Raw genomic sequence first — 15,557 nt, 5'->3', positions numbered from 1 at the left:
TGCTTTCTGGCAATGTGCCGCTTCAGATTCCAATATGAATCTGTACTAACTTTAACAGTCTCCCCGCACTCCCTCTCAGTTTCTTCTTCCTGCTCATTCTTAACTTAGATTTTTTACTTTACATTTATGTATAAGGCTTGCAACTTTGTTGAAACAATATCTGAACTCCATAACTGCTCTACTATTCTCGATCTCTACAGATTCTCGATCTCAAACAAGCAAATCACCAAACGGCATTCTGGGTTGAGCGAGCGGCACTGACTGATTCCGCTCACATGCTCTGCTCGGATCTGACACGCATCGTATTTTCTCACAACTCTTCGGTGCGTCCTCCGAAGATCACGTTTTTAGGCTGCGTACGTCATCAAGGATGTTTTAGTTAAGAAAAGTAACCGTAATAAAATTGACTGTTATTCCTTGTGAGGTGTAAAATATTGCCCTGATGACGCATGCAGTCTTCAGATGCGACGTACGGAGGACGCAGACTCCAAAATGAGACACAGCTTTTTTATATATTATTGCGCTTTAATATGAAATGATATACAGCATGCCAGTGTTCTAACAAATAATGCTACGCATTTGTGTGTGCAGTTGAAGAGCAATGGTTACAAGCAAAACAGCTGACAACTGCTTGAAACAGTTCTGGGTTAGTTTTCTGGCGCTACAGAGAAAAAACGACCCAGAGCAGGTTCTGCTGCAGTGCCTGCCATCGGACAAGGTGAGAGTATGAGCTCATGTGAGGGCTTTTGTTGCTATGTTGTATTTAAGGTACTCTGGGGGAAGCATACTAAGTCAAAAGAGTCTCTGTGCTTACAAGGTGTTTAAACTAGTGCTGGGCAATGATTAATCGCATCCAAAATAAAAGTTTTTAATCGCCTTTAAAGTTGTCAAATGAAGTTCTTAGCAATGCATATTACTAATCAAAAATTAAGTTTTGATATATTTACAGTAGGAAATGTAGAAAATATCTTCATGGAACTTGGAACATGATCTTTACTTAATATCCTAATGATTTTTGAAATCAATAATTTTGACCCATACAATGTATTTTTGGCTACTGCTACAAATATACCCCAGCGACTTAAGACTGCTTTTGTGCTCCAGGGTCACATATTATGTACACAAAAACTTTTATTTTGGATGCGATTAATCGCGATTAATTGTTGCCCAGCACTAGTTTAAACTCTTACAGGAAGTCAACCTATGAACTTGTTCATAGTTATAGGCTATGTACATTGAAGTAGATACATATTTTTTTTTCTTTAAAATGACATACTATACCTTTATCAGTCATGGTTCTTGTCTCTCTTTAGGCTGAAAGCAGGTTGGTGTCTCTGTTGGAGCAGTATGAAGGTCCTCAGCCGTCTGAGTTGTGCGTCCTGCTGGAGGGAGAGCAGTTTTTTGCCGGTTTTGAGAGAGGCATTGACATCAATGCAGGTGGAAACACACACATAAAACAGAAAACACTGCAGCCTACTATCAAACATATTAAAATCACAATAATAGCTCAAGTTTATTTAGCGGATTGTAATAGGAATGTGTTTCCTCAGACCGTCCGGACTGTAAAGATGGCAGACTCTCATTCACCTTTTACTCTCACCTGAAGAACATTAAAGAGGTGCACGTGTGCCCGACCCACCCACAGCAGGGCACAGTGAGAGGACAGGTGAGACAGGACTTGGGGTCATTCAGGGGTCATCGTTGTTGGATGTTCAGCCCAGTATTTCAAGTCAAAAGTAATGTAATAAGATGTGTGTCCTTCTAGGTGTCATTTTACCGCGGTGAAGTGCCCAATGATCTTCCAGAGGAAATGGCGAGTAAAAGAAAAGGTCATGACAACCAGTGGATGGCGACACTTCCTCTCCGGATTCCTGTGAGCGATCTAGAAGATCTACTGTACAACATTATGATTCTGTCCCAAAGCACACAATGCTATATTGTGTTTTATAAGACATCTCTCTTAAGTTTTGCTCCAAAATGTAATACCCAGTGAAAAGAAATACTTTAAAATATATTTACTAAATATTTATATTTAATAATTAAATATTCGGCACCGATAGCCTTGTGGTTGGTGCATCGACAACTGCGTTTAAGAGCTGCGGATGACACGGTTATTTTAAAGTGTTAGTTCACCCAAAAATTTAAATTCTGTCATTAATTACTCACCCTCGTGTCGATCCAAACATGTAAGACCTTCGTTTATCTTCAGAACACAACTTAAGATATTTTTGATGAAATCTGAGAGCTCTCTGACCCTGCATAGACAGCAAGGATATTACCACGATCAACGCACAGAAACGTAGCAAGGACATCAGTAAAATAGTCCATGTGACTAGTCCATTTTGCCAATACAATAGTCAATTTTTGTGCGCAAAGAAAACAATAATAACATAATTTATTCAACAATTCTTCTCCCTGAGTTTTCCGTCTTCCACCATTTTGGAGAGTACCCCAGAACTTAATCAACATAATCAGCATTATTTACGTTCAGTAGATAACGCACGTATGCTGAACTTAAACAACGCTCATTACGTTGATTACGTTCTGGGGTAATATTTGCATTATATGTTATTATTTTTATATTGCTATATAAAAAAAGGAATGCTGTATGTATATTAATATATATTCTGTGTTTCAGTATATATATATATATATATATATATATAATTGTATATATATAAATATATATATATATATATATATATATATATATATAATTGTTTATATATAAAAATATAAATACGGAAACACATACACATGTGTCTATATGTCTCTATTTTTTATATTATATTATATTATAAAATTTTTATATATAACAGTATAATTCATATTATATTATTATAATATAAATGTATATTTTGAAATATTATGTAAGCATAAAAAAGTATATTTGTATTATGTACTTAAATATACTTTATTAAGCACTGTATGCAATTAAAGAAAATTGTTCCAATTAAAATGCACAAATTAAAGTGCTTATTAGCAACCTGCTAATTTATTAGAATCATCCTTGAGCGATTGTCAAGATTCTTGTGTGGGACATCTGCTATAAGTGACTATTAACTAATGTTTAAAATCAGACACTTATTACAGAAGGTTCCCCTCTAGTTAGTATGCTGCCTATCTAGACAGGCCACTCCCACTAGTGTTTTGAACATAGCTCATAAAAAAATATTTCAAGTTTGAATCACGTATTTCATTCATTTTGTGCAGAATTTCGGGCTATAATGTAACCTCTGACAGATGAATGAGTATTGTTTCATCATGTACACACAGAACGCAGACTGTGATGGGAGCATCTCCGGCGAGCTGAACCTGGGCGACCCAGAGAGCGGCTACCTGACACAGACCAACCTGCTGTCCATCTCCTTACGCATCAACCAAGAGTGGCAGAATATCGGCATCAACCTGGGCATCAGCTACGACCAGCTGGAACGCATCCAGAACCAACACAGGTGGGCATCAGATCAGAGCCAGCAGAGGGCACTGTTAATCAGGCCCAAACGTTCAGTCTTTATTACAGGACTGATTTACTCCAGATTTTACAGCGCACGTGATCTCCAGATCCCCTTAACAATTTCTGTGGCATTCAATGATGCAATCATTTCAGATTTCAAAAGGGCAGTAATAACAGGTTAGACATAAATTGTACTACCAAAATAGGTTGTTGTTTACATTTATTGCAGCTTGTAATATTTGAATATTAATTAGATTCTGTGACTGGAGAGTCCAGGATTTATTATCAAGCCAGAGCAGTATGACCTCATTAATATTCATGAGCTTTTAAAATCTTAAGTTCAGTTTTTCCATCACAGATGTGTTTGTACTGGTGTAAAATCACTCATAATCATTAGAGATGGAGAGAAGCGGTGTGAAAAGGAGTGATGGAGGAAAGGAATGAAGACAGCAGGGGTTTTATGAGGGGAATGTGAGTGTTTTGTGTTGCTGGCTCAGCCATCTGGGACACTGCAGGAGACGGCACACACTCACACGCATGCATGCACGCTCTGTCTGTTCTGTAGTCTGTTTGTCTTTTTGTCTTTAATGTCTCTCAATTCAAGTTAAATTTCAAATGACCTATTTTATTATGGAACAATATAGCAGTCAAATGGAAATAAATGATGAGAAAATAAGTTCTGAAATGTTGCAATCATTAAAAAAAAATGCCAGTCACAAAATAAAGCACAAAATGCATTTATTTCAAGGCGTATGTCATGACATTTCTTATCATTTTTCATTTCAAGGCATATTTAATGCCATATTTTATGTCCGTTTTCATTATAAATGAAAACTTTTATGCCTTATTTATTTGCATGCCTTATTAACTTATAATCTCATTATTTTAATACTGCCAGAAGATTCTCTTTTACTTACTCCCATTATTGTTTAATGGGAATAATAGTAATAATAATACAAACAACAATAATGATAATAATTATGTGTGTTATTTTAATATATATATATCATTTTGTGTGTATATACTGTGTTAGAGTATTTTTGAGATACCATTAGTTTTTATTAATATTTTGTTTTAAGTTATATTTTCATATTTTCCATTTTCTTTTTCATTTTAATTAAAAGTTTTAATAATTGTGTTGTGTGTTTTTGTCGTTAAGTATTTTAAAAAATATGTATATATATATATATAATTTATAGTATTTTTATTTCATCTTAGTTTTAGTTACTTTAATACATCAAAATGAGAAATGTTTTCTTGAAACACTGAAAATGAGAAACTATCTAAGATAAGATTTTTAAAACTTTATTTCATTTCTGTTATCAATTTTTTATTTTAAGTAACAAAAATCTTTTTTTAATGATAATGACCTCGATGCAGGTTTTTTTTTCCGGATTACATCAATAATCAGGAGTTAAAGGTGTTAATAAATCAATACAAACATTTGTTAGTTAGACTCGTGTTTAATTTGAGTTTTATTTATTTATTGCAACATTTCATATATTTAATTATTTATTATAAATAAATATATAAATTGTTATAATATTATATTATTTATTCATTGCTTTTGTTATATAATCATTATTGATCATATCATTATAATCATATTATCTTTAATTGTGTTATATATTTAATTTTGTTCATTATATCTCTATATACTTCAAAATTCAGACAGATCAGATAATTTTAGTAACAGTAATAGTAGCAGTAGTAGTTAGAGTAATAAAAATTAAATCCCCTTGTGTTTGTTTTCTCAGGGACTTTGGGGCCCAGGTTTTGGCGATGCTCTTTCATTGGGCGAGAGCGCAGCAGGGGGCGGGGCCTGGGGCAGTGCAGCGGCTGATGAAAGCGCTGGTGGACAGTGGTAGGCGGGACTTGGCGGAGGAAGTAGAGGACGTAGTGACTCTGGGGAAGAGGAAGTATGAGGAATCACTAAAGAGAGTCGGACTGGAGACGGCAGCCAGCTCTACAGACCCTCAGTCCAGCTGACACACACTCACATTGTGCTGCCAACATCATGACATATAAACTCCCACCCGCAGCACTGCAGACCAACAGTGACACACGCAGACATGCAGTACAACGTCTCGTCTCACAGGACAGTCACGGGGTCTCAGAGCAGCTGGCTGTCTGAATGATGTCTTCATTAGAAGTCTGTCTCTCTCTCCTGTGCCTCTCCAGCTCACAGTGTCCAGCAGATGTATTTTATTTGTAGTGAGACACAATGCTGCACATTTACACTGAGCCAAATGAGCCATCCGGACTTGTTACATGTTCTTAGTGTTTTAACTAAGAAACAATCAAAAATATTTTTTATGTATGAGGGTGAATCCCACGCATCCTCTCAAAAAAGGTCATATTTCACCCTAAAATCAAATAAAAAATGTGATTAATTTAACGTTAACTTATATTCAATAAATAGTTATACATTTTGCATTAAAAAAATGAAGCTATTTTGGGACAAGCACATTTTATCCCCCCTTCCTCATTACTGAAATGTTTCCAGATGTTCCTCTTTTTTAAATTTTTTTATTTTAAATTAAAGGCTGTGTGTGTGTGTGTGTGTGTGTGTGTGTGTGTGTGTTTTAATATATATATATCATTTTGTGTGTATATACTGTGTTAGAGTATTTTTGAGATACCATTAGTTTTTATTAATATTTTGTTTTAAGTTATATTTTCATATTTTCCATTTTCTTTTTCATTTTAATTAAAAGTTTTAATAATTGTGTTGTGTGTTTTTGTCGTTAAGTATTTTAAAAAATATGTATATATATATATATAATTTATAGTATTTTTATTTCATCTTAGTTTTAGTTACTTTAATACATCAAAATGAGAAATGTTTTCTTGAAACACTGAAAATGAGAAACTATCTAAGATAAGATTTTTAAAACTTTATTTCATTTCTGTTATCAATTTTTTATTTTAAGTAACAAAAATCTTTTTTTAATGATAATGACCTCGATGCAGGTTTTTTTTTCCGGATTACATCAATAATCAGGAGTTAAAGGTGTTAATAAATCAATACAAACATTTGTTAGTTAGACTCGTGTTTAATTTGAGTTTTATTTATTTATTGCAACATTTCATATATTTAATTATTTATTATAAATAAATATATAAATTGTTATAATATTATATTATTTATTCATTGCTTTTGTTATATAATCATTATCGATCATATCATTATAATCATATTATCTTTAATTGTGTTATATATTTAATTTTGTTCATTATATCTCTATATACTTCAAAATTCAGACAGATCAGATAATTTTAGTAACAGTAATAGTAGCAGTAGTAGTTAGAGTAATAAAAATTAAATCCCCTTGTGTTTGTTTTCTCAGGGACTTTGGGGCCCAGGTTTTGGCGATGCTCTTTCATTGGGCGAGAGCGCAGCAGGGGGCGGGGCCTGGGGCAGTGCAGCGGCTGATGAAAGCGCTGGTGGACAGTGGTAGGCGGGACTTGGCGGAGGAAGTAGAGGACGTAGTGACTCTGGGGAAGAGGAAGTATGAGGAATCACTAAAGAGAGTCGGACTGGAGACGGCAGCCAGCTCTACAGACCCTCAGTCCAGCTGACACACACTCATATTGTGCTGCCAACATCATGACATATAAACTCCCACCCGCAGCACTGCAGACCAACAGTGACACACGCAGACATGCAGTACAACGTCTCGTCTCACAGGACAGTCACGGGGTCTCAGAGCAGCTGGCTGTCTGAATGATGTCTTCATTAGAAGTCTGTCTCTCTCTCCTGTGCCTCTCCAGCTCACAGTGTCCAGCAGATGTATTTTATTTGTAGTGAGACACAATGCTGCACATTTACACTGAGCCAAATGAGCCATCCGGACTTGTTACATGTTCTTAGTGTTTTAACTAAGAAACAATCAAAAATATTTTTTATGTATGAGGGTGAATCCCACGCATCCTCTCAAAAAAGGTCATATTTCACCCTAAAATCAAATAAAAAATGTGATTAATTTAACGTTAACTTATATTCAATAAATAGTTATACATTTTGCATTAAAAAAATGAAGCTATTTTGGGACAAGCACATTTTATCCCCCCTTCCTCATTACTGAAATGTTTCCAGATGTTCCTCTTTTTTTAATTTTTTTATTTTAAATTAAAGGCTGTGTGTGTGTGTGTGTGTGTGTGTGTGAGTGTATGTGTGTGTGTGTGTGTGTATGTATGTATTTCCTATAATTATATATACAGTATATAATATATAAATACATAGGTACATATACACATATATTTAATTATTAAATGTAAATATTTTACATATAAAATTATTATTGTATTGGGCTTATATAGCAACAATACTGTTGTACTTTTTAATTAAAATGATAAATTAAAGGCAGTATTGTTCACGTGAAATTTTAGTAATAAAAATAAAACCAGTTCACATTAAAATATAAAAATTTGTTCTAAAATTAAAATAATAAATCATAGGAAGTGTGTATATGTATTTTATCATACATTTTTGTGGTTACGAGAGTCAGTTTCGCTATATGTAAATGAGAATTTGGGGGTAAAAAGTGCTTATTATCATGAAATTAATGCAAAAAAGACAATGCAAAAATCCCAAGGGACACAAATAATAGGCTTAATATTTTCTTTATGCAAAATCGAAATGTAAATTAGTAGTGCAATATGACCAGGACATGTTCTCGACATTATGAACATCTGCACACTCTAAACTACATGATTAAATGATTAAATCAGTGATATTCATTCAACTCCTCTTTTTATTTTTTTAACCACAAAAACAGTACGTGTGTTGTTTTCCTAAATCCAAAGGGCACTCCAACATCATCCCTGCTTGATGTCGCATCCTTCCGTGTGTTTCGCTCAAGGTCAGCGTTGCGTCACGCCGATGACGTAAGCACGCAGCGTTGCGTCACGCCGATGACGTAAGCACGCTTCTTTTTTTATTTTTTTTTACCTCAGAAAGGAAACCTGAGGCCGCCGTTACCGACACGCGCCAGCAGGCGGAGACCCAAACACTGCTTACCGTCCTCTCCTCCTCCTCCTCCTGCTCCTCCCGTCGTGTCGTGCTTTTACTCCCTCCTTTTCCTACAAACACACGAACGCGAGTAACACCGGCAGCTTGAACTATTCTCACACTGTCACCGGAGGAGGAACGTCACGTGAAGCCATAATAATCCGGAATAACGGGACAAAACAGCAGGATCCGGTATGTAACGTTACGCTTTTCTATAAGCGCTTATATTTCTTTGACGAACATTTGTATCATATTAATATTCACATTCGTTTTGCATAAGGAAACTGTTAGAATATAATTACTTATGATTTGATCGGTCACCGCATTACGGTGTCAGCGGTCAGAAACAGAAATAACGGTACAGCGGTTCATATAACGTGATGCGGCGGAGCGTTTTCCCCTTATGTGGCACAACACGGTTCCCCATCGCTGCGTGACGCTAGAAGGCGTTTATAATCCATCAAACCGGCAAACGGTAACGGTAGGATTAAAACGAAGGCGCTTCTTTGACAGCTTCGCTCATTCTAACGGCCGCGTTCCGCGCGCGAACATCTGTTTTTCATCACACAGCGGTGCGCGCTCGGTTTTCGCACCGTTTGTCCGTTAGTCGGGTTTATTAACCAGTGGAATCCAGCCGCAGAGGCGTTAAAGACGGCGTTAGGTCTGAACGGGTCTGCGGAGGATCTTCAGCGTCTCGTGGATCTGAACAGGGTCCTCTGCAGCAGACACTATCGGCGACCTCGTTCTGATGCTGCAACTATTTCGTCTTCTGTATATTCTGGCATTTATTTTCCGGTGATGAAGTAATTTCGTCCTTGGACTAAAAGCAAACGACCTTTACAAACGTGTGCTACAGAATCGTGGTATTTTGGACACTGAAATACCATATAAATGCCATAATATGTGACCCTGGACCACAAAATCAGTCGTAAGGATCAATTTTCTGAAATTGAGATTTATGCAGCATCTGAAAGCTGAATAAATAAGCTTTCCACTGATAAACTATTAGAAAATCTGGAATCTGAAGGCGCAAAAAAAAAATCAAAATATTGCAAAAATTGCTTTTTAAAGTTGTCCAAATGCATTCTTAGCAATGCATATTACTAATCAAAAATTAAGTTTTGATGCATTTACAGTAGGAAATTTACAAAATATCTTCATGAAACATGATCTATAGTTAATAACCTCATGATTTTGGGCATAAAAGTAAAATCGATCATTTTGACCCATACAGTGTATTGTTGGCTATTGCTACAAATATACCCGTGCTGCTTATGACTGCTTTTGTGCTCCAGGGTCTCACTCACCTATCATGGTGTATTAGCATTATTGTACCATAGTATTAACATTATTGTACTATACCTTGTTTTTTATGCTGATGCTATTGTGTTCCTTACTCTGGAGTACCATGTAATACCATGGTATTGGATTATTACAATAATAATACACCATGGGATTTAAATGGTACTATATTGTGCTTCAAAGAATGCTGTGGTACTGCCACTGAACCATGTTTAAAAAACATGGTAATACCATGGTACGTTCTTTGTAGGTTGCTTCATCTGGCTTGAAATCGTTGAAATATCGTCTGTGTTTCATATTGACTAATCTTTGGCTTTATAATGTGTGTCTTTCAAACACAATCTGGTCTCAGGTGAACTTTAGTGTAAGTCAGACGTCTGCTGGCAGGGCAAAGGTGGAAGATAACTAGTTAAGAGGAGCAGAACACCTTGCAGATAACAGATTCTTGCAAGTTGTTCTTCAGTCAGAGCCGAATGAATATTTTCACATACAGTACATCTCATTTAGATATTGGAATACATTTTAAAAGAATTAAAATATTGTTTAATTTCTATTGTTCCTAATTTAAATACTACACTGTGTTGTTCACACCCTTCTTAAACTCTTACCGGCTTAGTAGTGAGCACCGTGAGAGAAAGAGAGAGTGAAACAGCATACGGTCTGAACACACACACACACACACACACACACACACACACTGGTGAGAGTTCTGTTCATCAGCTAACCAATTAACCAGCAGACAGCGAGAGCTCATGCTCTGAGTGGCTGATATTCATCTCTCTCATCTTATCGCTCCTCAGTAAATCTGCCTTTGCGCTAGTCTACAGTCAGTCACTCACTCATCACTGTCTGCTCATTTCTGCACACATTGATTCACCGCTCAATCTCTGAGACTGCAAATCTACTAGACGCTGAGCTAGTCTCTCCCTCTCTCTGCTTTTTAAAATTTAGTTCTTGAAAAAAAAAATATATATATATATTGAAATAAATATATAAATATTGAAATATAAATAAATTATACATATTATATTATATTGTATTATCAAATAAGCTGCTTGGATTCAACTCCCTTTTAATTTTCCTTTTATTTGAAAGAAAATTATATATAATTTTTAATTTTTAGTAGTCATTATATGCTGTGACTGATATCATGTGCGTTACAAGCTTCTGTTAGAAAAGAGCGTTCATGTGTAGCTATGTGTATATGTGTGTGTGTGTGTGTGTGTGTGTGGTTTCCACAAAGAAATGTAGAAAACACAAACACATGCATCTAGCAAGAACTTAATACACAAAAACTCTCGTTATGTCGAGATAACGAGAAAATTAAGTCGTTATAACGAGAAAACAACTCCCGTTATGTCGAGATAACGAGAAAATTAAGTCGTTATAACAAGAAAACAACTCTCGTTATGTCGAGATAACGAGAAAATTAAGTCATTATAACGAGAAAACAACTCCCGTTATGTCGAGATAACGAGAAAATTAAGTCGTTATAACGAGAAAACAAGGAAAAAAAAATATTGCATGACCGCTTAGAATTTCCGTAGTTTTTACTGTATTTTTGATAAAATAAATGCAGCTTTGAGCAGCAGACTTTTTTTAAAAACATCAAAAATTCTTACCAACCCGAAACTTTTGAACAGTAGTATCACAATAATGATATATATATATATAAAGGTTTAAATAGGATTTTTATCCCATCTCAAAATTCTTGATGCTCTGAAATTTGGGCAAGACCAAAGAGCTGTCAAAGCATGTCAGAGACAACTATCAATCGGCCTTGGTCTAGAGCTCCTTGCAAGATCTCGCCTCGTGGGGTAAGGATGATCATGAAAAAGGTGAGGGATCAGCCCAGAACTACACGGGAGGAGCTTGTTAATGATCTTAAGGCAGTTGGGACCACAGTCACCAAGCAAAACATTGGTAACACAATGAAATCCTGCAGCGCCCGCAAGGTCCCCCTGCTCAAGAAGGCACATGTACAGGCCCATTTAAAGTTTGCCCAAAAACATCTAAATGATTCAGAGAAGGCTTGGAAGAAAGTGCTGTTGTCAGATGAGACCAAAATTAAGCTATTTGGCATTAACTCGACTCGTTGTGTTTGGAGGGAGAGAAATGCTGACTATGACCCCAAGAACACCATCTCTACAGTCAAGCACGGAGGTGGAAACATTATGCTTTGGGGCTGTTTTTCTGCTGGTACAGGACGACTTCACCGCATTGAGGGGCAAATGGACGGGCCATGTACTGTAAAATCTTGGATGAGAACCTCAGCCAGAACACTGAAGATGGGTCATTGATGGGTCTTCCAGCATGACAATGACCCGAAACATACCGCCAAGGCAGCAAAGGAGTGGCTCAAGAAGAAGCACATTAAGGTCATGGAGTGGCCTAGCCAGTCTCCAGACCTCAAGCCTATAGAAATTCTGTGGAGGGAGCTGAAACTTCGAGTTGCCAAACAACAGCCATGAAACCTTAAGGATTTTGAGAGGATCTGTAAAGAGGAGTGGATCAAAATCCCTCCTGAGATGTGTGCAAACCTGGTGACCAACTACAAAAAACGTCTTACCTCTGTGCTTGCCAACAAGGCTTTCTGCACCAAGTACTAAGTCATGTTTTGGTTGGGATTCAAATACTTATTTCACTTACTGAAATGCAAATCAATATCTAACCTTTATATAATGTGTTTTTTCTGGATTTTTTCCAAGTTTGTCTAATTTCACTCGCGCCCCCCCCAACATCCAACAACTCATTCATACGATTTTCAAAGCCACTTTTAGTCCGTTTCCATGGAAACTATCTGACTCGTGTTGTGTAGAAACACTGCTGAGGAGCCTGAAGATCAGAGCGGCATTGGCAGGCTGGAGTTGTTGTGGATAGTTGATATCATGCTGTTCTCTCAGATGATCTCTGGAGTTTAAATGGGGTCAGAGTGGTTCATCATTGGTTTTAAAGTGCACACGCGTATTTTCCGGTGCATGCTGGGTGCTCATTGACATTATTTTCTCCTCGGTGGCATTAAACGTCTCTAAAGCGTCAAAGCTGCTGTTTGGTTGGTCAGTTTGGGTCAGTTATGCTGTTTAGTCTGAAGTCTATGGTAGACTGCTGAGACTGATTGATTTGATTTAGACAGTCTTGTCCGTTTGTCACAAGACCAAACCACTGCTAACACAAAAACATCATTCTCAGCTTCCTCTGTTCCTCTCTGGACTGAAACTGAAACTTTCATCGCTCAGATGTTGCTCTTTCTTTGCTCGGGAGACTTGATAGACTTTATTTGAATGATCTTTTTTTCTCAGATGTTTCTCATGTTGTCTTAAAACATACACTTAATGAAAGTTGATGACATGCAGGCACAAAGAGTATAGCAGTGTTAGTGTTATTTATATACTAATATAGCATTTATTCATATTTTGAATTAGGTTTTTTATATTTCTGTTTAGCTTTAATTTATTTCAAGTTATTATTTTTAGTTTTAGTCATTTTAGTACTTCAGCTTAAACATAATTATTTCAGTTAGTTGCCAAGTCAACATTTCAAATGTTTTAAAGTTTAAAGCTTTAAAGTTTTTTAATCTAATATTTAAATAGTATGTTATTTCAATTACTGATTTTTAAATTTAGTATTCTATTATTTATTAGTATTTTGAATGAGCTCCTAAAATGAATTTTCATTTTAGTTTTACCTTACATTTGAGTAATTTTGTTGCATACTTTTTTATGTTGTTTTTTTAATATTTATCATTTAACTTTATTTTATTCCAGTTTATTATTTTTTTGTTTTAGTAATTTTGATACTTAAGCTTAAACTTCTTTATTTCAGTTAGTTGCCAAGGCAACATTTCACATTTTTAAAGCTTAACATTTTTAGTTTCTTAAAAGTTTTTTTTAAGTTATTTTTTATTTCAATTACCAATTATTTCAATTTTATTTCAATTTTGTTAATATATTGAATTAGCTTAATTTTATATTTTAATTTTAGCTTAAGTTTGAGTCATTTTGTAATTGACATTTTTATTAGGTTTTTATTATTTCTATCTAGCTTATAATTATTTACTTCAGTTAGTTGCCACATTTTGTAAAAGTTTTTTAAAATCTTATATTAAAATTGTATTTTATTTCTGCTTCATTCCAATTACTGATTTTTAAAAGTTTTAGCTTCAGTTGTAGTTTTTTCTCAGTGAATTTGATGAGAAATGTCTTGAGGCCATACTGAGATCTTTGACTTTTGATTGAGACTTTGGCAAATCTGAGCACAATTCGAGACACTGGGATCTCTTCTGAAACTCTACAGGAGACACTCTACAGAGTCTTCTTCTCCGGAGAAACATCTGAGAAGCAGGAGATCTCAGCAGAAGTCTCCAGAAGTGTTTTTTCCAATTCAAAAGAAAAGTTTTTGTAAGATTTCTTCTTTTATCATTGTTGCTTGACCTTCATGAGTTACATATCTGTGTTATAGCACCGCTCACTGATAGTAGGAACACTGTGCCAGTCAAAACAGACCTGATATTCTCTCGGATGAAGAGAAAAATCCTGAGAGTATAGGATGGAAAAACAATAGTCCTGGTGAGGTTTCGGGCTGCTCCAGACTGCTTTGTGTTAGTTATTTCTGATCTTACAAGTTACTGGCCAGGGATCCTCAAATCTGGCCCACGAGATTTACTTTCCTGCAGAGTTTAGCTCTAACCCTAATCAAACACACCTGAGCATACTAATCAATGTCTTCAGGATCATTAGAAAATCACCGGTAGGTGAGTTTGATCATGGTTGGAGCTAAACTCTGCAGCGCATTGGACCTCCAGGGCAAGATTTGAGGAACCGAGAGATGACACCTGTATCAGAAACACACTAATATCCTCTCAATCTCTGTGTGTGTGTCTTTCAGAGATCAGCCAGAGGACGGTGAATCGACTGAAATCCCAAATCCAAAAACACTCGGAGAAATCTGCAAAGACTGCACTCTGACGCCTTAAACACACACACTGAAGAAGTACAGGGAGCCAGATAAATGGCTGACAAACAGATCAGGTATCACTACTTGATTTGGTGTTGACCTCTTTTGACCACTAGCAACCACCTAAAACCCAATGATACTTCAACTTATGTGCCGTCTCCTCTCCTGCTTCGCTTCAGTTTGCCTGCCAAACTAATAAACGGCGGTGTGGCGGGACTGATCGGCGTTACCTGCGTGTTTCCCATCGATCTGGCCAAAACCCGCCTTCAGAACCAGCAGAATGGATCGCGCCTCTATACCAGCATGTGAGTGTTCAAACAAATGGTTCGAATCATATAGAAGATTCAGTTCATTAGATTCACTTGTGATTGATGTTTGTACTGTGCTCTGCAGGTCAGACTGCCTTATTAAGACCATCCGCTCAGAAGGATACTTCGGCATGTACAGAGGTACGTTTATGTGGTTAATTGTCAACAAAGAGCTTATTTGTGAATGATGTCACTGAGAATGTACGTTTGTCTCTCTCTCAGGTGCGGCGGTGAACTTAACTCTCGTCACTCCTGAAAAAGCCATCAAGCTGGCGGCAAATGATTTCTTCAGATTTCACCTCTCTAAGGACGGGTTAGACATAAACACACACACACACACAAACGCACTAATCAATATAAACATGATGACTAGCTCTTTGAGCTGACTGTGCCCATTCACACACACAAACACATCATCTGGGCTGACACACTGCTTGGGCTCATTCCCAGCCTTTAACATGTCAACAAACATTTTTAATTTTAAGGTTTTCATCTAGTACTTAAATTTGACATACATGTATAT

The 15,557-nt window shown here is 36.2% G+C and overlaps 2 protein-coding genes across 3 annotated transcripts in view; both read left to right on the top strand.

Moving 5' to 3' along the window:
- LOC107551402 (p53-induced death domain-containing protein 1-like) overlaps positions 1 to 5,958 on the top strand; it is a 14,791-nt gene extending 8,833 nt beyond the window's left edge. Inside the window, exons 10-15 of the mRNA XM_016232985.1 lie at positions 600 to 718; positions 1,314 to 1,437; positions 1,551 to 1,666; positions 1,766 to 1,873; positions 3,277 to 3,455; positions 5,215 to 5,958. Of these exons, the coding sequence (XP_016088471.1) occupies positions 600 to 718; positions 1,314 to 1,437; positions 1,551 to 1,666; positions 1,766 to 1,873; positions 3,277 to 3,455; positions 5,215 to 5,446 (878 nt within the window). The 3' untranslated portion in view covers positions 5,447 to 5,958. The remainder of the gene's footprint in view (positions 1 to 599; positions 719 to 1,313; positions 1,438 to 1,550; positions 1,667 to 1,765; positions 1,874 to 3,276; positions 3,456 to 5,214) is intronic.
- A 2,539-nt stretch (positions 5,959 to 8,497) lies between these two features.
- The window catches only part of LOC107551436 (mitochondrial glutamate carrier 1-like), a 28,073-nt gene continuing 21,013 nt past the window's right edge, over positions 8,498 to 15,557 (top strand). The window contains exons 1-5 of one of the 2 annotated variants that reach the window (XM_016233036.1): positions 8,498 to 8,663; positions 14,658 to 14,800; positions 14,906 to 15,031; positions 15,120 to 15,175; positions 15,257 to 15,347. In XM_016233036.1, coding sequence (XP_016088522.1) covers positions 14,781 to 14,800; positions 14,906 to 15,031; positions 15,120 to 15,175; positions 15,257 to 15,347 — 293 coding nt within the window. In that variant the 5' untranslated portion in view covers positions 8,498 to 8,663; positions 14,658 to 14,780. The remainder of the gene's footprint in view (positions 8,664 to 14,657; positions 14,801 to 14,905; positions 15,032 to 15,119; positions 15,176 to 15,256; positions 15,348 to 15,557) is intronic. The other variant, XM_016233037.1, reaches the window with a different exon arrangement.

This window comes from Sinocyclocheilus grahami, unplaced genomic scaffold (assembly GCF_001515645.1).
Source record: "Sinocyclocheilus grahami isolate Dianchi unplaced genomic scaffold, SAMN03320097.WGS_v1.1 scaffold423.1, whole genome shotgun sequence".
NCBI lineage: Eukaryota > Metazoa > Chordata > Actinopteri > Cypriniformes > Cyprinidae > Sinocyclocheilus > Sinocyclocheilus grahami.
This window is presented reverse-complemented; position numbering and strand designations above follow the sequence as displayed.